Source organism: Neomonachus schauinslandi, chromosome 4 (genome assembly GCF_002201575.2).
Source record: "Neomonachus schauinslandi chromosome 4, ASM220157v2, whole genome shotgun sequence".
NCBI classification, from domain to species: domain Eukaryota; kingdom Metazoa; phylum Chordata; class Mammalia; order Carnivora; family Phocidae; genus Neomonachus; species Neomonachus schauinslandi.
In genome coordinates this window covers 76007302-76035257 of record NC_058406.1, presented here as the reverse complement: position 1 = coordinate 76035257, position 27956 = coordinate 76007302, and the positions used below count along the sequence as shown (strand labels likewise).

Below are 27956 nucleotides of genomic sequence, written 5' to 3'. Positions count from 1 at the left end.
AGGGGATTAGGCAAGAAAAAGAAATAAAAGGCATCTGAATTGGAAAGGAATAACTAAAGCTATCTCTATTTACAAATGACAAACTTGTATATAGAAATCCTTGGAAACCCACCCCAAAACCTATTTGTTAAACAAGTTCTACAAGGTTGCAGGATACAAGATCAATATGCAAAAGTCAATTATATTTCTAAATACTAGAAATCAACAGTCTAAAAGGAAATTAGAAAATAGTACCATTTACAATAACATCAAAAAAATAAAATACTTAAGAATATATTTCACAAAAAAAGCATAACACTTATACATTCAAAGCTATAAAACAATGCTGCAAGCAATTATATAAAGGGAAACACATTCTAGATGATTTAAGATTAAGATGGCAATACTCTCTGAATTGCTCTACAGATTCTATTCAATGCAGTATCTATCAAAATTCAACTACTTTTCTGCAGAAATGGAAAAGTCAGTCCTCAAATTCAAATAGAAATGCAAGGGACCTAGGGGCGCCTGGGTGGCTCAGATGGTTAAGCGTCTGCCTTCAGCTCAGGTCATGATCCCGGGGTCCTGGGATCAAGCCTTGCATCAGGCTCCTGGCTCAGCGGGGAGCCTGCTTCTCCCTCTGCCTCTGCCTCTCCCCCTTCGACTGCTCTCTCTCTTTCTCTCTCTGTATCTCTGTCTCAAATGAATAAATAAAATCTTTAAAAAAAAAATGCAAGGGACCCAGAACAGTCAAAACAATCTTGACAAAGAACAAAGATGGAAGATTAATACTTCCCAAATTCTAAGCTTCCTACAAAGCTACAGTCACCTGCACTGTGTGGTACTGGCATGAGGATAAACATATAGATCAGCAGAACAGAACTGAGTGCATAGAACTACATATATGGGCAACTAACTTTTGACAACAGTGTGGTGATACTGTGATTTATAACATGAAATATATATTTGGCTTTTGTCCACTGTTCCTGGCACATATCTCCTAAAACCCTTGTAATTTCCTATGCAAGAGTCATAGGGACATTTTTGCTATAATGCTTAGCTTTGTTCCCAACTCCCGAAATAGCTCCAGGGCAATAGAAGTGGAATGGATGGCTCTTCTTATTCATAACAAGCCCTTTGAACCACAGCAGAGTTTACATTAATGAGCTAGGTGACATTTGGAAAGCCCCCAAGGATGGGGCTGCTTGGCAAGAGAGTTTGAATTAATCATCAATGGCTAATGATTTCATCCATCATGCCTAAGTAATAAAGCCTCCATAAAGACCCTAAAAGATGGGATTCAGTGAGCCTCTGGGTTGGTGAATACATGGAGGAGCTGGGAGAGTGGTGCACCCAGAGAGGGCATGGGAACTCCACACCCCTTCCCACATACTCGCCCTTTCCATCTCTTTCATCTGGCTGTTCTTAAGTTACATCCTTTTATAGTAAATTGGCAATCTAGTAAGTAAAATCCTTTCCTGAGTTCTGTGAGTTCTGTGTTCTAGCAAATTAATTGAACTTGAGAAAGGAGTCATGGGACCCTTCAATTCATAGCTGGTTGGTCAGAAGCACAGGGAACAACCCAGACTTGCAACTGCATGTGAAAAGGGTTTGGGACAGTCTCATGGGACTAAATCCTTAACCTGTGGGATCTAATAATATCTCCAGGTAGTGTCAGAATTGAATTAAATGGGTAGGACCCCCAGCTGGTATCTGGAGAATCTCAGAACTGTTTGATGTGGGGGAAAACTCCCACACATTTGGTGACCAGAAGGGTCAGAAACGAATTATTCTATGAGTACAGTATTAAAAGTAAAGGAGACATTGGGGAGGGTATGTGCTATGGTGAGCGCTGTGAATTGTGTTAAGACTGATGAATCACAGACCTGTACCTCTGAAACAAATACTACATTATATGTTTAAAAAAAAAGAAGATAGTAGGAAGGGAAAAATGAAGGGGGGAAAATCGGAGGGGGAGAGAAACCATGAGAGACTATGGACTCTGAGAAACAAAGTGAGGGTTCTAGAGGGAAGGGGGTGGGGGGATGGGTTAGCCTGGTGATGGGTATTAAAGAGGGCACGTACTGAATGGAGCACTGGGTGTTATACGCAAACAATGCATCATGGAACACTACATCAAAAACTAATGATGTAATGTATGGTGATTAACATAACATAATAAAAAAAAAAAAAGTAAAGGAGACACACAGTAAAGTGTTTTTCCTTTAGAGGTGTCCAGACAATCCAACAGGAAAAGAATAGTCTCTTCAAAAGATGGTGCTGAGATAAGTGGATATCCAAATATGAAAGAACAAAGCTGGATACTAGCCTCACAATTATATACAAAAATTAATTCAGAATAGGTGAAAGATCTAAATGTAAGAACTAAAAAAGTATACATGGGTATAAGTCTTCATGACCTTGGATTAGGCAATGGTTTTTTACACATAACACCAAAAGTACAAGTAACAACAACAAAAAAGAAATAAAGTGAAAATCATAGAAATTATAAACTTTTGTACTTTCAAAGACACTATGAAGAAAGTTAAAAGACAATTCACAGAATGGGAGAAAGAGTTTGCAAATCACATACCTGATAAGAGACTTGTATCTAGAACATATAAAGAATTTTAAAATCCTTTCCTATAGAATAAAATTTTTTTGAAAAAGATTTTATTTGAGAGAGAGAGAGAGAGAGCATGCGCATGCATGCACATGAGAGAGAACACGAGCAGGGGGAGAGGTAGAGAGAGAAGCAGACTCCCCATGGAGCAGGGAGGCCAGTGCAGGGCTCAATCCCAGGACCCTGGGATCACGACCTGAACCAAAGGCAGACACTTAACCCACTGAGCCACCTAGGTGCCCCAGAATAAAATTCATATATAGAGACTATGTACAGAATATCAAATATATAAAGAATTTCAAAATATAAACAATACATCTCAATAATATAAAGACAAATGACCCAACTTAAAATGGGCAAAGAAACTCTATAGTTTTCCAAAGAAGATATATAATAGCCAATATGCACACGAAAAGATATTCAACATCAACAGCCACCAGAGAAATACAAACCAATATCACAATGAGATACCACTTTACACCCACTATAGTGACTATAATCAAAATGACAAGTGTTGTCAAGAATGTAGAGAAATTGGAATCTTCATACATGCTGGTAGGAATGTAAAATGGTGTAGCCTCTTTGGAAAAGAGCCTGGCATTTCCTCAAAAGTTTACCATATGACCCAGCAATTTCACTTCTAGGTATATAACACAAGAGAAATGAAAACATATGTTCACATAAAAATCAGTACATGAATGTTCATAGTAGAATTATTCATAACAGCCAAAAAGTCAAAACACCCAAATGTCTATCAACCAATGAATGGATATGGTATATCCATATGTACAGAAGAGATTTAATATAGCAGTCCTGACACTATCTTTTAAGACTTAATTATAAGGTTGGCCCTTGGCTGGTATCTGGGAACATGGTTTCAGGAGTGTTCCTGGCATTCTATAAATGACAAGTGTGGCTCGTTGTGCCTAAACCATTTATACGAATAATATGGTTTATGCTTAACACCTGCTTTCCTTCCAGGAGTCTGGAATATGGATGCACAATAGACACAGGATGCCTACATGACAAACACCTAGTAAAAACCCTGGGCACTGAGCCTCTAATGAGCTCCCCTGGTTGACAACATTTCAGAAGTGTTGTCAAAACTCATTACTAGGGGAATTAAGCATGTCCTGTGTGACTCCAATGGGAGAAGACTCTTGGAAGTTTGTGCCTAGTTTCCTGTGGACTTCACTCCATATTCCTTTTCTCTTTATTTCTTTTGTAGTAAATCACAGCCCAGAATATGACTATATGCTGAGTCCTATGAGTCCTAGCGAATCATCAAACCTGAGGATGGTCGTGATGACTCTTTATCCACCATACAATGAAATATTCAGCCATGAAAACAAATGAAGAACTGATAAACACCACAACATCAATGAACCTTGAAAATATCACACTAAGTTTAAAAAGCAGGACATAAAAGGACATGTACTATATGATTCTACTTATATGAAATGCCCAGAATAGGCAAAACCATAAAGACAGAAAGTAGATTATTGGTTGCCAGGAACTGGGGGAAGAGAGAGTGGGAAGTGACTGCTGGGGGCACAGAATTTCTTTTTAGGATGGTGAAAATATTCTGGAATTGGAGACTGGTGGTTGCAAAACACTGTAAATATACTAAGATGACTGAATTATACAGTTTAGAAGGGTGACTTTTAAGGTGTGTGAATTCTATCTCAGTTTTTTAAAAGACTGAGAATAGGAGAGGAACTGGAGGCAGTGTAATAGATAACTCTTGAGCTTTAACGTAAAAGGGTGCAGAGCATTAGAGTACCAGCTGGTAGAGTATTAGTTGGAAGTGAAATGAGGTCAGGAAAGGCTTCTGTTACTTTTAAAGTGGGAATAAAATACCATGTTTATATACCAATGAGAAGATCCAAAAGAAAAGAAAAGAAACTTCTTTTGGGAAAGTGAAAACTGCTGGAGAAATGTCCCTCAATAGGAGAAAAGAGGGTGAAAATGGTTTTAGTGGAGGGAATGGTTTTAGAAGCACTGACAGTTCATCAACAGTAACAGGGGAAAAGACAAAGCATACGGTGTAAATGCAACTAAATGAATAGATGTTGGAACAGTTTGTGAAAGTTCTAATTGCTTTGATTTTTCTCAGTGAAATATAAAGAAAGGTCATCAAGTGAGAATGAAGATGGGGGAAGAACAGCTGAGGGTTCAACAAAAAGGAGGTATGAAATAATCTAGGAGAGAAGGAGAGCAAATAGGACTAGGGAAATATCATATAACTGCATACAGTCAGCACTAAGTACCTACTTGAGGTTCATGGCCATGATTTAAAGTGAGACCAAATACCATGTGTTTTTCTCCTGCCATTTAATTGTGTGAATGCAGGAGTGGAGGAATCAAAGAACTGGATTTAAGGTTTGGGGTTTTGACATGCATACAAGGCAAATTCAGAGGGGACAAAGGAAAAGAGGCTGTATGTAAAGGAAGTGATATAATGATAGACAAAAAAAATTTAAACTAAGGATAGAAACAAGGACATAAGAGGATAAGAGACAATAAAACCGGTAAGAGTCATTGCAGGTCCTGATGGGAGTCAATAAATTATTAGATTCAGGAGTTTTAAAGGAGTAAGGTAGAGAGATGGGAAGAAGTTAGAGGTTGAAATGTCTGGAATCAAGATTATGGAGGACTGGGGCGCCTGGGTGGCTCAGTTGGTTAAGCGACTGCCTTCGGCTCAGGTCATGATCCTGGAGTCCCGGGATCGAGTCCCGCATCGGGCTCCCTGCTCAGCGGGGAGTCTGCTTCTCCCTCTGACCCTCCTCCCTCTCATGCTCTCTGTCTCTCATTCTCTCTCTTTCAAATAAATAAATAAAATCTTTAAAAAAAAAAAGATTATGGAGGATTGCAGTTTATTGTTATTGACATGATTTAGGATTTGACATGGTAGTGAGGTAGTGTGCAGAACAAGATTACTGGAAGACAAGAACTAAAGGAACCAAGAGGCCATGGTATTGGAAACATATGTTGCAATTTTAATAACCACGAATTACATTACAAGAGAAATTGACAAGAATTTTTTTGAGAAATGAGGAGGACTGACTTCTGGGGAAGATGGTGGAGTGGGAGGATCTTAAGCACCCTTCTCCCATGGATACAACTAGATAACACCCACATCTGTGTAAATAACCTAGAAAACGAAGTGAAGATGGGCAGAACAGACTCTCCACAGCTAAATGTAGAGAAGAGGCCACATCAAAAAGGGCAGAAAGGGCGGAGATGCTGTCAGGAGACAACGGCCCTTGGGACTGTCTGTGGGAGGGAGGGATACCATGGGCGTAAAGAGGATCAGACACCAGCCTGGGGGGAACCACATGGGAAAGATGAATCCCCATAACATTTGGCTTTGAAAACCACATGGACTTAACAATCAGTAGGGCTTAACACCTGGAACTTTAAAAATCAGCAGGCAGAACTCTGGGAGAGCCAGGAGTCCCCTCCTTTAAAGAGAGAGCACAACAAAGAGCCAGAAGAAATACAGCATAGAAGCAGCAGTTTGAACGCCTAGGGTATATGGGAAGGGGATTTATTTACTAATCTCAGAGTGTGTGCTGGAGGGGCAGGGAACTTAGGGAACTTCTCTAAGAACAAAACAGCTGCTAAGCACCATTTCCCTCTCCAACACCAAAGCCTAGATACACAAGCACCTACGGGAACAAGCAGAGCATGTACACTCTCCACCTACATGCTAAAGCATGCTTCACACCCCCATTCTGCTGCAGAAATGCCCTCTCCTTCAGAGCCTAGGCAGGACTTTCCCCCAGGGGCTGCAGACCCTGACCCACAACTGACTGACAGAGACCTACTGGCTCCTCACAGCCCATCCCGCATTCTGCTGCAGACCTGCCCCATCGAATACATCCTTGGCTGAAACCCATCCAAAACAGTGCCATAAGCCTGGCTGTGTCAAGCAACCCTGATAGGAGCCATCAACACTTCAGTGTGACTCCTGCCCTGGGGGAGAGGGGAAATTAACAACACACACCAGTCCAAATGCAGCCCCAGCAGTGGGCTGGGGACGGACATCAGGTCTGACTGCAGGCCCCACCCACCAATGAAAGCTTCTGAGAAGACAACACAGGGAAAACCCCTGCAGTTCCATGCCATTGCATCTCTGGCAAATGTCTGGTCTGACTCAGTCAAGCCCAAGGCAGTCCCAGACGGTTGACCCACTAACAACACAGGGACCAAATCCTGCTCACAACAGGCAAAGAGAGCCATTGCAGACAACTAGACTGAAGGCAAATGTGATTCAGCAACACTAGGTTACACAAACCACACATAAAAGATACCTCTGAATTCAGCACCAGGTTCTGGTCAACAGGGGACACAGAACAACAGGGCACTATAGGACCTCTTCTTCATAAGGCCACTACTTTCATGAGGAGGAGAGATAGCTGACTTTCCTAACACATATAAACAGATACAGAAAGTTAGATAAAATGAGGAGACAGCGGACTATGTACTAAATGAAAGAACAGGGCAAAATCTCAGCAGGAGGGCTAAACAAAATGGAGATAAGTAATATGTCCTACAGAGAATTTACAGTAATGGTCATGAAGATACTCACTGGACTTGAGAACAGAGTGGAGGACCTCAGTGAGACACTCAACAAAGAGATAGAAAATATGAAAAAGAACCAATCACAGATAAAGAACTCAGTAACTAAAATTAAAAATATACTAGAAAGAATAAATAGTAGACTAGAGGAAGCAAAAAAATGGATCAGCGACCTGGAGGACAGAGTAATGGAAAGCAATCAAGCTAAAGAGGAGAGAGAAAAATAGTAATAAAAAAATTAAAATAGACTACGGGAAGCCAGCAACACTACCAATAAAATAACACTTGCATTATAGGGATCCAAGGAGAAGAGACAGAAAAGGGAGCAGAAAATTTATCTGAAAAATAATGCCTGAAAACTTACTGAATCTGGGGAAGGAAACAGAAATCCAGATCCAGGAGGCAAAGAGAGCATCCAACAAAATCAAACCATGGAGGTCCACACCAAGACAGTCATTAAAAGGATGAAAAGTGGTTATAAAGAATTTTAAAAGCAGCAAGAGAAAAGAAAACAATTACATACAAGGGGAAAACCCCATAAGGCTATCAGCTGATTTTTCAGCATAAATTTTGCAAACCAGAAGAAAATGGCATGATATATTCAATGTGCTGATAGGAAAAAATCTGCAGCCAAGAATACTCTATCCAGCAAGGCTATCACTGACAACTGGAGAAGACATATGAGTTCCTAGGCAAACAAAAGTTAAAGGAATTCATCACCATTAAACCAACTCTATAAAAATTTTAAAGGGGACTCCTTCAGTGGAAAGAAAAGACCACAAACAGTTGTTAAAAAAAAAAAAAAGTCAGAAGTACAAAAGCAGTAAAATTAAGTTTATCTACTAAACTCAGCCAAGGGAGTCCCAAAATAGGATATAAAGTATGACACCATATAACTAAAATGTGGCAGGGGTAGGGGAAAAGGAGTTAAGAATGGGTTCAAACTTAAGGAACCATCAACTTAATACAGACTGCTGTATGTGTAAGATGTCATATATAAGCCTAATGGTAACCTAATAGATATCAAAAAATAAAGAGAAAGGAATCCAAGTATATCACTAAAGAAAGCTAGCAAACTGTGAGAGAAGAGAGTAAGAAAGGACAGAGAAGAACTACAAAAACAACCATAAGAAGTAACAAAATGGCAATAAGTCCATACCTTTCAATAGTTACTTTGAATGAAAATGGACTAAATGCTCCAATCAGGAGACATAGGGTGACAGAATAGATAAAAAAGCAGGAACCATCTATATGCTGCCCACAAGAGACTCATGTCATACTAAAGACACATGTAGATTGAAAGTAAAGGGATGGAAAAACAATCATCATGCAAATGGAAGTGAAAAGAAAGCCAGGGGAGCAATACTTATACTGGACAAAATAGACTTTAAAACAAGACTGTAACAAGAGACAGAGAAGGACACTATATAACCATAAAGGGAACAATCCAACAAGAAGATATAACAATTGTATATATTTATGCACCCAACATGGGAGCACCCAAATATATAACACAATAATAATAAACATAGAGGAAGTAATCGATAGTAATACAATAATAATAAGGGACTTCAATACCCCAGTTACATCAATGGGCAGATCATTCAAACAGAATCAACAAGGAAACATTGAACCAGATGGATCTAACAGATATATTCAGAACATTCCATCCTAAAACAGTAGAATACACATTATCTTCAAGTACAAACACAGCACTCTCCAGTATAGATCACAAGTTAGGCCACAGAACAAATCTAAACAAATTCAAAAAGATCAAAGTCATGCCATACATCTTTTCTAATCACAATGCTATGAAACTAGCAATCAACCATAAGAAAAAAATCTGGAAAGAACACACATACATGGAGGTTAACATGCTACTAAACAATGAATGGGTTAACCAAGAAATCAAAGAGGGAAAAAAAATACATGGAGATAAATGAAAATGAAAACAACAATGGTCCAAAATCTTTGGGATGTAGCAAAAAAGGTCCTAAGAGGCAACATTGTAGCGATTTAGGCCTACCTCAAGAAGCAATAAAAATCTCAAATAAACAACCTAATGTTACACCTGAGGGAGCTAGAAAAAAAACAAAACACAAAACCACAAGGAAAGAAAAAACAAAGGTTAGAGCAGAAATAAGTGAAATAAAAACTAAAAAACAATAGAACAGGTAATGAAACCAGGAGCTGGTACTTTTAAAAGGTCAACAAAATTAATAAACTTTAATCCAAACTCATAAAAATAAAAAAGAGCGAGAGGAGGCAAATAAACATCAAAAATGAAAGAGGAGAAATAATAAGCAACACCACAGAAACATAAAGGATTATGAGGATATTATGAAAAATCATGTCAACAAATTAGACAACCTAGAAGAAATGCATAAATTCCTAGAAAAATATAACCACCCAAAACTGAATCAGGAGAAATAGAAATTTGAACAGGCCAATTACCAGCAATGAAATTAAATCAGTAATCAAAAAAACTCCCAACAAAGTCCAGGACTAGACGGCTTCACAGGTAAATTCCAACAAACATTTAAAGAAGAGTTAATACCTATTCTTCTCGGGCACCTGGGTGGCTCAGTCCGTTAAGTGTCTGCCTTCGGCTCAGGTCCTGATCCCAGGGTCCTGGGATCGAGCCCTACATCGGGCTCCCTGCTGAGCGGGGAGCCTGCTTCTCCCTCTCCTGCTCACCCTGCTTGTGCTCGCTCCCTCCCTCTCTCTCTCTGTCAAATAAATAAATAAAATCTTTAAAAAAAAAATACCTATTCTTCTCAAACTATTCCAAAAAATAAGAGAGGAAGGACAGCTTCTAAACTCATTCCATGAGGCCAGCATTACCCTGATACCAATACCAAATAAAGACACCTAAAAAAAAGAGAACTACAGGTCAATATGTCTGATGAATATAGATGCAAAAATCCTTAACAAAGTATTAGTAAATCAAATCCAACAATGCATTAAAAAATCATTCACCATGATCAAGTGGGATTTATTTCCAGGACGCAAGGGTGATTGAATATCCACAACTCAATCAATGTGATACATCACATCAACAAGAGAAAGGATAAAAACCATATGATCATCTCAATAGATGCAGAAAAAGCATTTGACAAAGTACAATATCCATTCATGACAAAAACGCTCAACAAAGTAGATTTAGAGGGAACACACCTCAACATAACAAAGGCCATATATGAAAAACCCAGAGCTAATATCATCCTCAATGGGGAAAAACTGAGAGCTTTCCCCTAAGATCAGGAACAAGACAAGGATGGCTACTCCCACCACTTTTATTCAACATAGTATTGGGAGTCTTAGCCACAGTAATCATATAGAAAGGAGAAATAAAGGGCTTCCAAACTGGTAAAGAAGTAAAACTTTCACTATTTGCAGATGACATGATTGTACATAATGAAAATTCTAAAGATTCCACCAAAAAACTATGAGAACTGATATATCAATTCAGTAAAGTTGCAGGGTTCAAAATCAATGTACAGAAAACCACTGCATTTCTATACATTAATAAAGAAGCAGCACAAAGAGAAATTAAGAAAACAATCCCATTTACAATTATACCAAAAATAATAAGATACCTAGGAATAAAACTAACCAAGGAGGTGAAAGACCTGTACTCTGAGAACTTTCTCATAAAACATTGATGAAAGAAACTGAAGATGACACAATGAAATGGAAATACATTCCATGCTCATGGGCTGGAAGAACAAATATTGTTAAAATGTCTATACTACCAGGGGCGCCTAGGTGGCTCAGTCAGTTAAGCATCCAACTCTTCATTTTGGCTCAGGTCATGATCTCAGGGTTGGGAGAGCGAGCCCAGAATCAGGGTCCACACTCAGCACAGAGTCTGCCTGGAATTCTTTCCCTCTTCCTCTCCCTCCCTCTTTGCCCCTTCCTCTGCTCATGCTATCTCTCTCAAATAAATAAATAAATCTTTTTTTTTAATGTCTATAATACCCAAAGCAATCTACACACGTAATGCAATCCATATCAAAATACCAATAGCATTCTTCATAGAAACAGAACAAACAACCGTAAAATTTGTATGGAACCACAAAAGACCCTGAATAGCCAAAACAATCTTGAAAAAGAAACAAAGCTGGAGGTATCACAATCCCAGATTTCAAGATATACAACAAAGCTACAGTAATCGAAACAGTATGGCACTGGCATAAAAATATAGACAATGATCAGTGAAACAGGATAGAGAACCCAGAAATAAACCCATGATTATGGGGCACCTGGGTGGCTTAGTCGTTAAGCATCTGCCTTCGGCTCAGGTCGTGATCCTAGGGTCCTGGGATTGAGCCCCGCATTGGGCTCCCTGCCCCGCGGGAAGCCTGCTTCTCCTCTCCCATTCCCCCTGCCTGTCTTCCCTCTCTCGCTGTGTCTCTCTCTGTCAAATAAATAAATAAAATCTTTAAAGAAAAAAAAAACACCCACGATTATATGGTAAACCAATCTTCGATAAAGGAGGCAAAATATGCAATGGGGAGAAGTCTCTTCAACAAATGGTGTTGGGAAAACTACAATACAAGCAAAATAATGAAACTGAACCACCTTTTCACACCATACATAAAAATAAACTTGACATGAATTAAGGACTTAAATGAGAGACCTGAAACCATTAAAATCCTTGAAAAGAGCACAGGCAGTAATACCTTTGACATCAACCATACCAACATTTTTCTAGATAGGTCTCCTGAGGCAAGGGAAATAAAAGCAAAAATAAACTACTGGGACTATATCAAAATAAAAAGCTTCTGCACAGCCAAGGAAACAGTCAATGGAACTAAAAGACAATCCAGTGAATGGGAGAAGATATTTGCAAATGACATATCCAATAAAGGGTCAGTATCCCAAATATATAAAGAACTTACACAATTCCACACCAAACAACAACAACAACAACAACAACAACAAACACCCAAATAATCCCGTTTAAAAATGGGGAGAGGACCAGAGTAGAAATTTTTCCAAATAAGACAGACAGATGGCAACAGAAACATAAAAAGATGTTCAACAGCCCTCATCATCAGGGAAATGCAAATCAAAACCTCAATGAGATATCACCCCACACCTCTCAGAATGGCTAGAATCAAAAAGACAGGAAACAAGCGTTGGCAAGGATATAGAGAAAAAGAACCCTCATACAATGTTGGTAGGAATGCAAACTGGTGCAGCCACTGTGGAAAACAGTATGGAGGTTCCTCAAAAAGTTAAAAATAGAATTACTAAATGATCCAGTAATTCCACTACTGGGTATTTATCCAAAGAATACAAAAACACTAATTGGGAAAGATTATATGTACCACTATGTTGACTGCAGCATTATTTACAATAACCAAATTATGGAAGCAACCCAAGTGTCCATCAATAGATGAATGGATAAAGGTCTAGTATATATACACAATGAAATATTACTGAGCCATAAACATAAATGGATCAAGAGGATATAATGTTAAGGGAAATAATCAGTTAGAGAAAGACAAATACCATTTGATTTCACTCATATGTGGGATTTAAGAAACAAAACAAACGAACAAAGAAGAAAAGAGACAAACCAAAAAGCAGACTCTTAACTATAGAGAACAAACAGATGGTTACCAGAGGGGAGGTGGGTGGGGAGGATGGTTAAATAGATGAAGGGGATTAAGAGTACACTTATCATGATGAGCACTGAGTATTGTATAGAATTGCTGCATCACTATATTGTACACCTGAAACTAATATAATACTGTATATCAACTATACTAGAATTAAAAATAAAAATTAATTAACATTTTTTAAAAAGTGAAATGAGGAGGACTGACTTAAGGGTCTATAGATGACTGGCTAGTGGTATAGACTGGAAAGATGAGATTCAAAGACAGTTTAGGAAGATGGGAGGAAGAAAGATCTAAAGGCAGCAATTGGTTTTCAAATGTTTTAAAATGCACCTGGGAATTGGTTTTATTCAGGTATGCTGAGCCAAATGATTAGGAAATGACTGCCATTGAAAAGATAGTTTGTAATTTGCAGTACCAGAGCAGAGAGAGGCACACCACACCAGTAATGGCCACATGGGGAAGCAATAGGGTTGGTCTGGAAGCAGGAGGTAGAGCAAAGCACAAGCAGAGGCCTTTATTATGTTTTCTGTGAAAAGGAATGAGTGGGGCAAGGTGAACAACTGAAGCTTAATATTAGATAGTTTTAATAATTGGGGCTGGAGGTGGGGTGGGGAGGGGTGGGGCATGCTCTGGGCTATGAGGATGATCTTTAGTTGCCTGGTGTTTGGCCCTGGGAAGATTAGGGCAGAGGAATATTGCCTTGTGGAGAATAAGAACCAGATTGAGGAGGTGGGGGTGTTGGAATGGATTTAGGATGACCTGACCCTAGGAGGAATAATCTCTGCCCAGTCAATGAGGCCCCAGATGCCAGAGCATCAATAATACATAAAATAAGAAAATATAGTTAAATACAGTGAATACAACAAGACACCTATCCCACCCACTTCGAGCCCTGCTAGTATAAGAAATGTGAGAGAAAATACCCATTACCTGAAAAAGCTGCAGGGGAAACAGAATCTTTTATTCTGTGCTGCTCTATGTGTTTATACCTTCCTGACAAGTTATCTTAGCATCCCCCAGTTAATTGATGTTAAGTTGCAAATTCAAAGGTCATTCCTCTTAAAAAAAAAAAAAAAAAAAGACTATGGAATAAACAATTGAGTGAAAAGAAAAAAAAGGTCTTTCCTCTTTTCTTTCCTCACACACATGCACACACACATACACACTCTGACACCTACAACGGGGTAGGTCTTCTTGGAAAATTGAAGATTTTTATACTAAGTTGAATTTTTGAATTTTAATCACGAGGTCATGAAGCAACAACTATTTTCCATTGCCAATCATTTGAATCATGTATGATGCTGCTGTATATAAAACAATTTTTCACAGACTGTATTTCCCACTCTAATTCAAGTGCATAATACCAAAGGACTCTACAGTAAGTAGCAATATAACAATATTTCAAAAAGTTTATTGGTTATCTAAAGAGAAAGGATGTGCAATAAAGCCATTAGAACTGAATTTCATAAGTAAAATTTAAAAATTTTTTTCAGAAGTTTCACTGAAAAAATTAATCTCAATATTTTATATTATAATCCTCTCCTTATACTTTATATTAATATAGATGAAATTTCAATGCACTCTGCTAAAAAAAAAAGGGGGTACATCACAAGCACTTTCTCTGTGCAGGACACTATATGAGATACCACTGAGGATGTTCACATCAATGAGATGATCTAATTTCAAGGAGCTTATATAACCACAGACATACATGACTAACCTAATACAAAACAAAATATGATTAAGTGCTTAAAATAGAGGCCTGTGAAGTGCTATGAAGCACAAAGCCATCTACTCCAACCTCCTTGTTCTAAATATGAGAAAACTGAGGCTTAAAGAAATCATAAAACAAGATAACGCACAGCTGGAAGGCAGATCTCTGCCTTGTTGCCAAGTCCAGTGCCTCCTCCACTCTACCATGCTGTCTCTTAATCTTTTTTTTCTATTACCTTTAATGACAATAAATAAAGGAAAACACTGATACAGTTTCTTCCTTTATCTGATATATGAAAATTTGACATATCCTATGCATCTTCATCTAAACATACACTCAAGGAGAGCCTGGCTGGCTCAGTCAGTAGAGCATGCAATTCTTGATCTCGGTCAGGGTTGTTAGTTTGAGCCCCACATTGGGTGTAGACATTACTTAAAAATTAAATAGTTTTAAAAAAGAAGAAAATAAAATAAAAATAAACATACACTCAAGAAATATATCATTTCATAGAGCCTACGACAGGCCTACTACTATAAATAACACTTATGAAAATGTATTCAGTGCTTACTGTATGCCAAACCACTGTGCTAAGTGCTTTATAAGCATCTAATTTAACCCATACAATAACACTTTGAGATAGGTATTGTTATTATGTCCATTTTTCAGATGGACATAACAGTAAGTGATTAGTCAACGTTCACACAGTTAGAAGTGGTAGGTCTGGCTTGACTACAGAGCCTGGTCCTTAGAACAATGCCAATATACCACCAACTAGGGAAAAAAAAAAAGTATACATTTTAAAATTGATAGTCAGAACTCAATGATGAGCCTATGATCTATACTGGGAAATGATAATGATTTTTTAAATTGCACTTAAAGTATCTGTTTAAATTATGTCATACTATTCTTACAGGGTAAGTCAAGGTTAGACAATTTTCCATTTATGCATACAGGAGTTTCATATAAGAAATTCTGAAATAATAAAGAATTCAGATCATAGCATGTCAGAGCATAAAAAGAAGAAAAATAAACCAAATCACACAAATATACTTAAAATTTAATTACCCAAAAATAATTTTCTACACTAAAGTCAGTATGATTTGGATTACAGGCAAAAAGTATGTCAGCAAATAACTAAAAGACTAGCACCAAAAAACACTTAGGATCCAGAATATAAAAACACAAAAATCCAACTTTGAAAAAGCCAGTATTGGCTTTAAAACTTAGTTCCACATTTACTTGTCATCATTCAGCACTCAAATCAAGAGCCACCAACCAGTACATACCTAGCCCTTCACAGGGCCTTGCCCATTACAGGGCACAAATAGACACCTGCTGAGTAAGTGTATGTGATGGGTGGTATGAGAGAAAGTCACTAAAATATCATTTAGAACAATACCGATTTCCATATATTGGAAAAAGGGAAGAAATTATGGTAGGGCAGGATTTAAAAAACTGAAATGAAATACAAATAAACATTTCAAGATTTACAAACATAAAAAACTTGGTGAATTTCTATGGTATTTATTAGGTGCCAGACATTTTACACCTGACGAAATTCCAGGCACAGAAAGATTAAATTTGAGGCACACAGCTACGAAATGGCAGAGCAGAGAATTTGAACTCAGGCATTCTAGCCTTAGAGTCCATGTCATTTAAATGTCATAAGTCTAAAAGAGATATAATTTTGAGAAACTACATTAGAAAATACTTCCCTTCTGGATACATTTAGCAAAAATGAGTGTCAAATCATTACACATATGTGCAGATAATAGTAAAGCATTAAAATAAAATTCTATTCAATTAGAATGGGGATTAATTTAAACTAATTTTTCCCATTACTTAGGTGGTAAAAATTCGTGAATTCACAAGTTCAATGGATGTTCTATTTTCAAAAATTTTGACCATATGCAAGCCATAAGAATAAAAAGTTATGATCTCATATTTTTACAAACATAATTTATTTAAAGTTTTGCATACCAATAATAAGGAAGTCAGGAAGTCAGTATATACCAACAGTTCTTGCATACCAATGATTTTTGCATAACAACAATACAGAAGTCAGTATATAGCAATGGTTCTCAACAGGGGCTAATTCTACCCCCAAGACGACATTTGGCAACATCTGGCAGACATTTTGATTGTCACAACTTGGGAACTGAGGGGTGGGGGGGGACTCAGGAAGAATGCTACTGTCATCTAGGGGCTAGAGGACAGGGATGCTGCTAAACATCCTACAATGCACAGCACAGCACACACCCCACAACAAAGAATTATCTAACCCAAAATGTCAATAGTGCCACTGTCAAAAAACCATGGCATAGAGTAAGTCATTCAAATTACTAGAGAACACACCATTTCTCCTCTTTCAGGCTCAATCTCAAATTAGTACTTAGTCTTTCCCAATACTAAGCCCCTAATACTCTGATACTCATACTTAACCTCTACTCATACTAAGATAATTTGGAATTTAAATGAATGGATTTTTTTTAGGTTATAAAACAGATATGAAAATACAAGAAATAAAAACATACACACATATGTGTTGAAAAGGTAAACAGTTGTATATTAGACCTAAATGTAAGAGAAAAAAGATAAAGCACTTACTGTAAAAATTTTCTAAATTCTGAAGCTTCAAAGTTCTCCACAGCAATAGGCTCAAGATTTGTTAAATTATCAGATGTCTGTCCAATAGTATGAAAACAGAAGTCAGGAACCCTTGCTAAAAGGACTGCTTTGTGTGCTTTGAACAAAGTACTACCTACACAGAAAGTAACATCTGTATGGATTTCTTCCCTTAGGAGCCTGTAATGAATAAAAAGGAACCATAGTTTAATTAGTGATACTCAGAAATATATAATATACCTATTTTTATAAAATAATTTTTCAAAATAGCACGCACTAAAAATACAGAGGTAAGTAACAAAAGTAAAATAGGTTAATATGAAAATGAGTTTGTTCTCAGTTCATTCCAAAGAACACTGTTTAATACTTGCTTAGAATCTAATTTTCTAAAATTCATGGTGAAAAAAAAGGTTTTTTTCCAAAAAAGATATTTTTCCAAAAAATATCTTTTAATTCCTTCTGGTAATAATAAAACTTATCTTCTGCTATTTATGTTGATTTTCCTTTAAAATGTATCTACTTAAGATTTATTTCAGAAAAAGAACACAAAGTAATATGGTCACTGACTGCTGAAAAGAATATATTTTTAAAAATCTTACTAAAAGAAGCAAAAGAAGTAAAATGTCAACAACACAAGCAAGCTGAGTATAACAATAGACAATACAGATTAGAAACTGGTACATTTTGTTCTGACTATTGTTAAATACCAAGTCTGAAATGCAGGCTTGGCCGTCAAGAATGTGACATTTTAAGCCCTTTTCCAGTTTTTTCCTCACACAAATAGAACAAACTATAATCTATTATTAAAACGATGGGCTCATGGGATAACACATTCAAATCCCTTTACTAATGCACATGGTTATGGTAAAGCCCACTGATTACAGATAAAGTGAAGGAAGAACGGAAATCAGCATCATAATACAAACTGTCATAATCTTTTGTCCCTGTGGTAACTATATATTTCTACTCTCTAAATAATACTTCATATCACTACATCATTGTCTTTGGCAAGGTATGTATTCTCAGAGGATTTCCTTACCACAGGATATAACTGGCAATCACACCAGTGCGCTACAGGAAGTACAACTAATGGATAAAGATACCCATTACAGTGAAAGCGTACAATGTTGCCACTGACACTCTCATGCCCCCAAGATCAAGTTAATGGCTCCTTCCTCTGATCCCAACACACTTGAGGCATACCTCTATAAAGAGCTTCTGTCATTGCATCATTATTTTTTTGAGCCTTTCTCCCTACTAGACAATAAATTCCCAAAGGCAAAAACTGTATATTCAGTATACAGAGTCAATATCTGCCTGTTGAATTTTGTTGTATTTTACACTAAACAAATGCTTCAGAGCACAAAACTTTCAGAACCTTGGAAACAATCAGCAAACAGAAGCATTTTAGTCAATATTTTAATCAATAAATTATTTTCATAAGTGGTTTTTAAAGTTATGCAAAAATGTACTGGTCTCTCAAACATTAATAAAAACTCAAATTGCACAAATACTCAATTTATTCCTTCCTCCCACCCACCTTTTCTCCATCCTCCACTCTTCCCCAAGTGAATAAGGAAGCAATGCAGCTGGTAGCCATACAACCATCACTAGGGAATCTGCCTTGTTCTTAAGATATGCTCATGAGTATTTGTTAAATAAAAAAATTTAATGTGTTTAAAAATTGGCAATATGAAAATATAGTGTTTTATTTTATAAAACTACTTATATCAGTTACAAGTATATCTTGTATGTTACAAGTAACAGAATTATCTGACTCAGACTGGCTTAAATATTAAAGGGGGTTTACTGGCTCATCAAATAGTAAAGTCTAGAGGAAGGACAGGTTGAAGCAAAGGCTCAACCATGTCTAGGTCCAGCTTTTTTCCATCTCATTTCTCTGCCAACTACTGCATTAAGCTATCTAATGCATTTTGGACTGCTGACTATCACTAAAAATGTATTAAGCATGTACTATGTACCAAGCACTGGGTACAGATAGATGACTAAAACATATGTGCACTCAAGGATTTTACTGAATAGTAGGGAAGACCGGCCTGAAAATTAGAGTGTGATATATTCAATAACACAAATAAATAAAATTTTTTTCAGAGATAGGCATAAAAGACCTTACAGAGGACAAGAAAACCAAATGAGATTTCAAAGATCAAATAAGAGTTGGTCAGGGGGGGCGCCTGGGTGGCTCAGTTGGTTAAGCGACCGCCTTCGGCTCAGGTCATGATCCTGGAGTCCCGGGATCGAGTCCCACATCAGGCTCCCTGCTCAGCAGGGAGTCTGCTTCTCTCTCTGACCCTTCCCCTTCTCTTGTGCTCTCTCTCTCTCTCATTCTCTCTCTTTCAAATAAATAAAATCTTTAAAAACAAACAAAAAAAGAGTTGGTCAGGGAAGCAAGGCAAGGTCATAGTTCCTGGCTGCATGTTCCTTGCTAAGGTATGTGTGAGTATGGAGCTACAAACTGGTCAGCAGAGAGTACTGGGGGGCTAAGAAGTGACAGATGAAGCTGCTGGGATAAAGACAAATAAGAGGCAAAGAGTTTAACTCCATCTTACAGTTGAAGGCGAATCACCAAATGGACAAATTCATTTTTCAAAATATCACCTATTAGTTGTGTAGACGAGAAATTAGGGGGGAATGAAAATGAAGATGAGAAAATTACTGCACAGTGCATCTGAATGATGTAAAGGCTCGAGCCAGGAGAGATCAATGGTGATAGAGACTAGGGAATGGAATTAAAATATACTTTGGTAATAAAATCGGCAGGAGTTGGTGACTGGATGTAGAAGGTGAATGGAAGGGAATAACCTCTCTTTTTTGGCTTGGACAACTGGGTGCTAATGATACACCAACCTTTACTGTATATCTGCTATTCCAACCTTCATTCTCAACTCCAGACATATTTCCAATGGTCTCTTGCATCTGACTTCCTCAACATTCACCATGCTCCTCCCTTTCAAATGCCCTAAGACTTGGCACCATCTTCTGTGTTTCCCTTTCCCTGTACCTCCACATGTAATTGGTCACTGAGTCCATCAATTGCACATGTGAATCCCTTTCACTTTTTCCATCACCACTGCCATTATGTATCCCTTGACTATCATACAATATCTCCTAGCTGGTTTCCTTGTTTCTAATTTTTCTTCCCTCAACTCAAGATCTAAATATGTTAATCTTTTATTTAAAAAACACCAACGGCTCTCCACTGCCTCCACAATACATTCCAAACTCTTCACTGAAAAAGAAGGCCTCCATGATCTAGTCTTAGTTTACCCATTCACCCTCATCTGCTGTCACTTTGGTTGCAGGCCATACCCACAATCCCCTCCCAAAAAGCTACCAAATTCATTTATGGCTCATCTTTGTAGCACATGACCCTGATGCTCTTAACCACATCTGAATGAACAATGGAATGAGCCAAGGTTAGCCATCAGCCAATGTGGTATTTAAACAAGTAAACTCTAGCAGAGATGTTCTATAATAAACAGAAACCGACTAATGACACTGTAAGAGAGTTTCAAAGCAAACCTAAGAGTAAGAAAAAGAAATGGGTAAGGATAGAAGCAAAGATGAAGGAAATAAATTACTGGAAGATCAGTTTGTAGAACTACTGCAGAGAAAACAGACTGACTGGGCTCATATTCTGTTTGTGTGACCTTGGGAAAGTCATTTTAACGTTTTTGGAGTCAGAATGTCAAGGTTTTTATTAGGACTCTACCACTTCATGCCTAATGCTCAGTTTCCTTATCTGTTAAATGGGAAGAATACCAAGACTTACTCCACAGGGTAGTCAACCCCACATCTAGCTAATAGAATAGCAATAAGTTTAGGGATTTTTATTACAATTGTCCTGTATAATGGTCCACTTCTCAATGAGGTCTTACTGTATAATTGCTGTCAAATTCCAAACAACTTTCCAATTCTACATCAGATCTGGCTTTTTGACTACTGAAATAGTTTCCTATTTTACTTCTCCATATACCCTATTATCTCCAGTCACCCAGAGGTTTCTCTGTACCTTGCTGTTTAAGAATCTAATACAACTTGCTTTCCCAAAATTCATCAAACTCTTTCAAATCTCTGTGCCTTTGTAAAAGCCATTCCCTTTGTTTAGATATCCTCTGACTTTTCCCTTCCTAATCTTTACCTAATCAACTTTGAATCAATCCTCAAGAGATCACTCAAACGTCACCCTAAAAAGCCTTCCCCAAACTCACTCCAGTCCCCATAACTTTTGTTTGACTATTATCTCTCTTACCAGAGTGTAAGCACAACACCAAAGCTATGTCTTATTAATCTTTGATTCTTCAGGACCTAGTACAAATCTGGGTACATGGTGGGTGCTAGATACTTCATTAATATTTGCAAAATAAATCCATTATATTGCTGTGTTTGAAAAAGATTAATTTGGCACAGCAATTAGGGTGCTGGGTGCACATATGAAGTTTTCTTGTTAAAAAAAACTGCCACATCTTTTTTTTTTTTTTTTTGCTTATAATAGGAACTTGGAAGTTCAGGATCCTATCCTTAATTACTGCTCAGATGAGGATACAAAGTTCACCTACTATGCCTTAATTTCATTTTCTTTATATAAATCAGACATGTTATCTTCCTTAAATTCCTGACACCTTAAGACTTACAATACAGCCAGGAGAATAAAGTCACTGAAAAGGAGTGCCTCATCCTTACAGATTCAGCCTAGAAACAGAACAACTTCAGTTTTATTTTTCCATCTTTTACATTAATCCCCCACTGGTGGAGACAAGGCAGCATCTCTGGCAGATAAGCCCAAATTAAAGGGACATGTTTTTAATTTATAGAAAGCACAGTTTAGAGCTGCTGAAGCCTAAGTGTAAGGGATAGAAAGCACTTAAAAAAAAAAAAAATGTAGAATGCTGCACAGCTATTGGTTATTAGTGGTAATTACGTTTACTCTAATTCAGGAGTTCTTAAAGTGTGACCCAGGCAGCCAGCATCAGCATCACCATCACCTGGGACCTTGTTAGAAATGCAAAAGCTCTCTTCCTAACCAACTGAATGAATACTATGATCCCGGACCCAGTAAATCTAAGTTTTAACAAGCCCTCCAGGTGATTCTGATGCACACTAAAGCTCACGAAATCAGTTTTGGTGGAAATGGCAATTGGCTAGGGAATATTTCTAAGCTTCATTTTCTTTATAAATTGAGATGTCATTAACTGGATTCACCATAGCCTGAGTTAAGCTTCAGAACAACCCTCCATTTGCTTGCGTCCTCATGGGAGCTGGGAGTAGCTGGGAGCTGTAGTGTTCCAGGTGGAGAGGGGAAACCAGTTTGCAATCAGGAAATATTTCTATGTAAGCATTTCTGGTAAATTCTTTAAAGAAAGTTCAGAATTAGGAGATCTCCAAGACTCCACTAATTTGTTCTTTTTTTCCTTAATCTAAATAAATATTCATTTTTATAACTAATTTTATCATTTTTCTCAAACTGAGCTTATTTTTTTAAAGTGTACGCTTCAGGACCATGAAACCTGGATCCATCCCGACCTTAGCGATACGTCTTTCAAGAACTAAGCCTATTCGTCTTATTGTCATAAACTGGTGCTGCACATAACTATGATACTAATTTTGCTCTCCTTTTTTAATCTGGTACGTGCTCTCCGAGGTGCTCGGGATTGGTTTTTTAGGGCGAGGGAACTGCTGTGTAGTGAGGAGACTGGTGCACGTCCCACAAAAGCCTGAGGCGAGGACCACGAGGAGGGGAGGGATGGAGTGGCCGGGAAAGCCACAGCTTCTGGGGCGGAGGCGGATGCCTTAAGAACTGAAGCAGCCAGGGTTCCCGCCTCCTCCTACCTGAGCAGATCCTGGCTGAGCTGCTCCGATACCACCGCCTTCAGCCGGCGCCGCTCACAGGGCCCCTTCCTTTGCAACCCCTTAGTGCAAACTCCAGGGGACCCCAGAGGTACCACGGGCGCCGCGCCACCCTCCCCACAGCCGGCCATGTCCCACAAAGGTACGGCGGCACCTCGCAGGCCCAGTTCAGGATCTCAATCTCCGGCTGCGGAAGAAGGGGGCGTTTCCGACCCAACGCTCCGCTCCTACCCGAATCCGCCCCTCAGGGAAAGGTTGACGCCTCTCCAGTTTGCACACGGTCCCTTATAGCCGCGGGACCACGCTCCCGGGCAATCTGGGAGGCCCGCGCCGACACGTGACCCAGGAAGGGTGTGCGCAGGCGTAGTAGCTCTGTTTACTTCGGCCGGCGAGCATCCCGTCCCCGTTGCCCAGGGAACAAACCATCTCCAGGGAAGTGACCAGTCTCTCTGGGTTATTTTTCCTCGATGTCTTTGCGTTGCGAGTGGTGCGTTATAACCACTCATTTTAGTTGATGTTTTATTGCGAGCCGAGTCCAAATCAACCTGCGAGCCTTTCCACATTAAGTCTTCCTGGGGTGTCAGCGCTTTTTTTCCCAGGAAAGAACAGGTTCACAGGACCTTTCCTGTGGCGAGTCTCGCTCCCTCATTTTGTTGCTTTGGGCAAGAAAAACTGAGGGTGTGAGGAGCGGGGAAAGAACTTCAGAAAATCAGCAAGAGTTAGAACACTCCTGAGTCCCCTGCAAAGGGTGTGTACAGAGTCTAAAAGACCCCCATCGCTTCCTAATCCAGGGAGTGGCTCATATAACCGCTCATGAACTTTAGCTGAGAAATATCAGCTTGTATTCCAGCGCTTTGCCTATAAAGCCATAATATTTATGACGAGGAAGGGAGGAGGTGATTTTGAACATTTTGGCCTGAAGAAAATAGCTGGACTGGATATAATTTAAATATCTTTTGGTATTTTTAAACTTATTTCCTCCGAAGGAAGAAAGCTCAATAGTTCTGCTTCTTTCAAAAGCTCCACACAAAGTATCCATTATGGTTGGTTGGTTTGAATCAGTTTTCAAACGATTCAGAGGTTACATTTGGTTCTTGTCTCCTGAGTCTCTTCTAAATACCAAGTTTTTAGAAAATAGATGGACCTTGTACCCTAAGGTTGGCCAAAGATTAGCTGTTTCTCCAAATAATGCCCCTCTCAAATATTCAGACACATTAATAATGAAAAATATAACTGGATAATTGATTCTTAATTATTCCTGTAGAAAAGAGGAATGTCAAAGATAATAGCTAATATTTATTGAGTGCTTATTGGGGGGTGAGAGAACTGCTCTACCTGCTTTATATGCATTAACTCTGTCTTCACAACCACCATTTAGGTAGGCACTAATATGAGCCTAATCTACAGGTGCGGAAGTTGAGGCATGACAAGCTAGGTAACTTGGGAAAGGTCACACAGCCAGTACAGTGGTAATCTAGGTATTAAAACTTAGGCTGACTAGCAACCAACTCTTCCCCTTCAAAGTCCTGCAAGAGTTCTACCATGCCCCTTTATCAGCTGAAGTGACAGGCATTTTTATTATGCACAATTGCATTTATTATTAACTCACTGGTTCGGAATGGATGACAGAATGGTTTCTGGTTCATGTAATTTAATTCTCTTAAAACACCTTAGGCAATTGACTATGTGAAGAGATTAAAGAAAAAGTACCTCCTTAAAAAACAAAAATCTTAAAAATAAATAAATAAAAGTAAAAAAAATCTGGTCAACGATGCTTCACATTTAACCATTAGAGAATTTTTACTTAAAGCACTATTTTTATTTTAATTAATTCAGGCTGTGAAGTCATTTATACCTTAAGGTGAGTGAAGTGATCGGATTCTTTTCCTGAAAGACATTTAGGGAAAAAAGAGAATCCTAAGGAACTAACAATGGGAGATTTGAAGGTAGACACAGCTAAATCTATAATTTTGGGTTGGGTTGGCCTTCACTATGATTCTCATGTGTGAAAAATCAATTAAGGTAAAATTGCCTTGGAAGGCAAAAAAACTCTTCTAAGAACTACAATTTCATGAAAGAAAAGTGATTTTTTTGGATGCATTATTTTTTCATTCTTTAAAAAATGTTTTCATTTGAAACATTTCAAATATACAAAGAAGTAAAGAGAGAGATACAATGAACCCCAATATACCCATTACCAAGATTCAACAATTATCATGATTTGGGCATATATGCTTTATCGAGTCTTCTTTCCTTTTGGTCCTTTCTCATGTTTTCTTCTTTCCTTCCTTCTTCCCTTCCTTCCCTACTTCTAAAATTTTTGAAAGTAAAACCACAGACATTATTTAATTTTATTCCTATATACTTCAATATGCATCTCTAAAAAAATGGATGTTTTTAAATTACTAACATTATTCCTTACAAATTAACAATAATTCCATTTACTATATAACCCATTATAAAATTTTCCCAGCTGTCCTAAACAATATCCTTTATAGTTGGTTTGTTTGAATCAGTTTTCAAATGATTCAGAGGTTGCATTTGGTTCTTATGTCTCCTGAGTCTCTTCTAATCTAGAGCAGTTCCCTCTCCCATTTTTATCTTCATGCCATTGATGTAGCAGAAGCCTGGACAACTGAGCTGTCGAATATTCCACGTTTTAAATTTTACTGTTTGTGTCCTTGTAGTATCACTTACTATGTTCATTTATACCATACATTCCTACAAATGTTAGTTTCAGAGGCTTGATTAGATTCAGGTTCAATTCTTTAGCAAAAAGTATTTAATAGGTGGTATATTAGTTTTCTATTGTTGCTTTAACACATTACCACAAATGTAGTGGCTCAAAAACAACACATTTTTTTCTCTTCAGTTTCGTAGGTTAGAATCCCCACATGGATCTCACTGGGCTAAAATCAAGGTTTGGGCAGGACTGCATTCCCTTATGGAGTATCTAAGGGAGAGTTTCCTTGCTTTATGCAAATTCTAGAGGCTGCCCATATTACTTGGCTCTTGACTTCCTTTCTGCCATCTTCCATACCAGCAGGCTGAGTCCTTACATTGCGTCATTCTGACCTCTTCTTCTGCCTCCGTCTTTACTCTTTTAAGGACTCTTATGGTTACATTCAGTACAATTGGATAATCCAGGATAATCTCCCTGTTTTAAGGTCGGCTAATTAGCAACCTTAATTTATTTGCAACCTTAATTCCCCTTTGCCATGTAACCTACCACATTCACAGTTTCTGGTATTAGGACATGGACATCTTTTGGGAGGGTGAGGGCAGACATTATCCTGCCTACCACAAGTGGTAATTCATTTTGTATCATATCAGGAGGCCCATAATGTTTGGTTATCTTCCTTTTAATGTTGCTAAAATGTATCATACATTTTCATCTGATAGTTTTATCTGTTGATAATTCTTGGTTGGACCAACGAGGGATTCCAAAATGATTTTATAATTCTATCATTCATTTGCTGGAAATCTGCTGGAAATCTTCCTTAAAGAATGACCGTCCTTCATTAATTAGAAATATTGGATATCCAGAAAGACATTTCACACCTCAAAGGCAGGATACTTAATTCTCTCATTTAAATTACCATTTTTCAAAGTAAGGAGTTGGTACCCTCATTAATTCCAGTGTGTTCGATTTATCATTTTTGTTATCTTCATGAACTCACTGGTTTTTCTATATGCAAAGGCAATTGCATTTATTCTTTTTGATGCTCAAATTGCCTTATCTGGCCAATGGGAGTTCCTTTATTGGCTCCTGTGTCCTTTTGACACATTCTTTAATCTGTGATAGCTTCCTTGCTTTCTGGCACAACCAAATACTAGATACCTTGTCTATTTCCCACCCCAACTATTCCTCCAAAGAGCTACAGTTCCTTTTAGTGTGGAATGGTAGATAGAGCCCACAAGCTGGGTGATAAGTGTGCTCACTGATACTGGGCTGCATTGTTTCTAAGCAATACATGTTTTTGTAAGAAAAAAATTGCTGAGTTTATACTATATCGGATTCAAATTTAATATTATGAGATTTTTAGATTCTTTGTTTTTAAACTCTGTTCTTTTTTTTCTTGCACTAAAAAACTCTTGGTTCCTAACAACATTAACAGAATTACTTATCTATACATTCCTAAAGAAGTTATTAGCGTTTCATAATAATATATTACTACTAACAATTAGACTATATTCAATTTAAGGTATTTTGAATTAATATCATGGAAATATCAAGTTGGGGGGAACCTGGGTGGCTCAGTCGGTTAAGCATCTGCCTTTGGCTCATGTTATGATCCCAGGTCCTGGGATGGAGCCCTACATCGGGCTCCTTGCTCAGCGGGGAGCCTGCTTCTCCCTCTCCCTCTGCCTGCTGCTCCCCCTGCTTGTGCTCGCTTTCTGTCAAATAAATTAAAATAAAATTAAAAAAAAAAGAAATATCAAGCTGTGTGGATACTACAGAATGACTATTTGTGTCCTCCCAAAATTAATATGTGGAAATCTAATCCCCAGTGTGGTGGAATTTGGAGGTGGGACCTTTGGGAGGTGATCAGGTCATGAGGATGGAACCCTCATGAATGGGATTAGTTCCCTCATAAAAGAGACCCCAGAGAATTTCCTTGCCTCTTCCACCATGAGAGGATACAATGAGAAGACAGCTATTTACATACCAGGAGGCAAGCTCTTATGAGACACCATATTTGCCAGGGCATTGATCTTGGACTTCCCAGCTTCCAGAACTATAAGAAATAAATGTTGGTTGTTGAAGCCACCTAGTCCATAGTATTTTTGTTACAGCAGCCTGAACTAACTAAGACAGTGAGGATTATAAAATATCACTTATCCATCTCCTTTCTCAGGTGAGAAATGCATGGAAATGATCTCGGAACAATATTTAATTTTTTTCCTGTCACTTTCCTTAAGCTTTCCT

The 27956-nt window shown here is 38.0% G+C and overlaps 1 protein-coding gene across 1 annotated transcript in view; it reads right to left on the bottom strand.

Moving 5' to 3' along the window:
- The window catches only part of BTBD8 (BTB domain containing 8), a 107089-nt gene extending 83932 nt beyond the window's left edge, over window positions 1–23157 (bottom strand). Inside the window, exons 1-2 of the mRNA XM_021690306.2 lie at window positions 23009–23157; window positions 17141–17338 (exon numbers count right to left, since the gene is read on the bottom strand). Coding sequence (XP_021545981.2) covers window positions 17141–17338; window positions 23009–23157 — 347 coding nt within the window. The remainder of the gene's footprint in view (window positions 1–17140; window positions 17339–23008) is intronic.
- Window positions 23158–27956: the final 4799 nt, after the last annotated feature.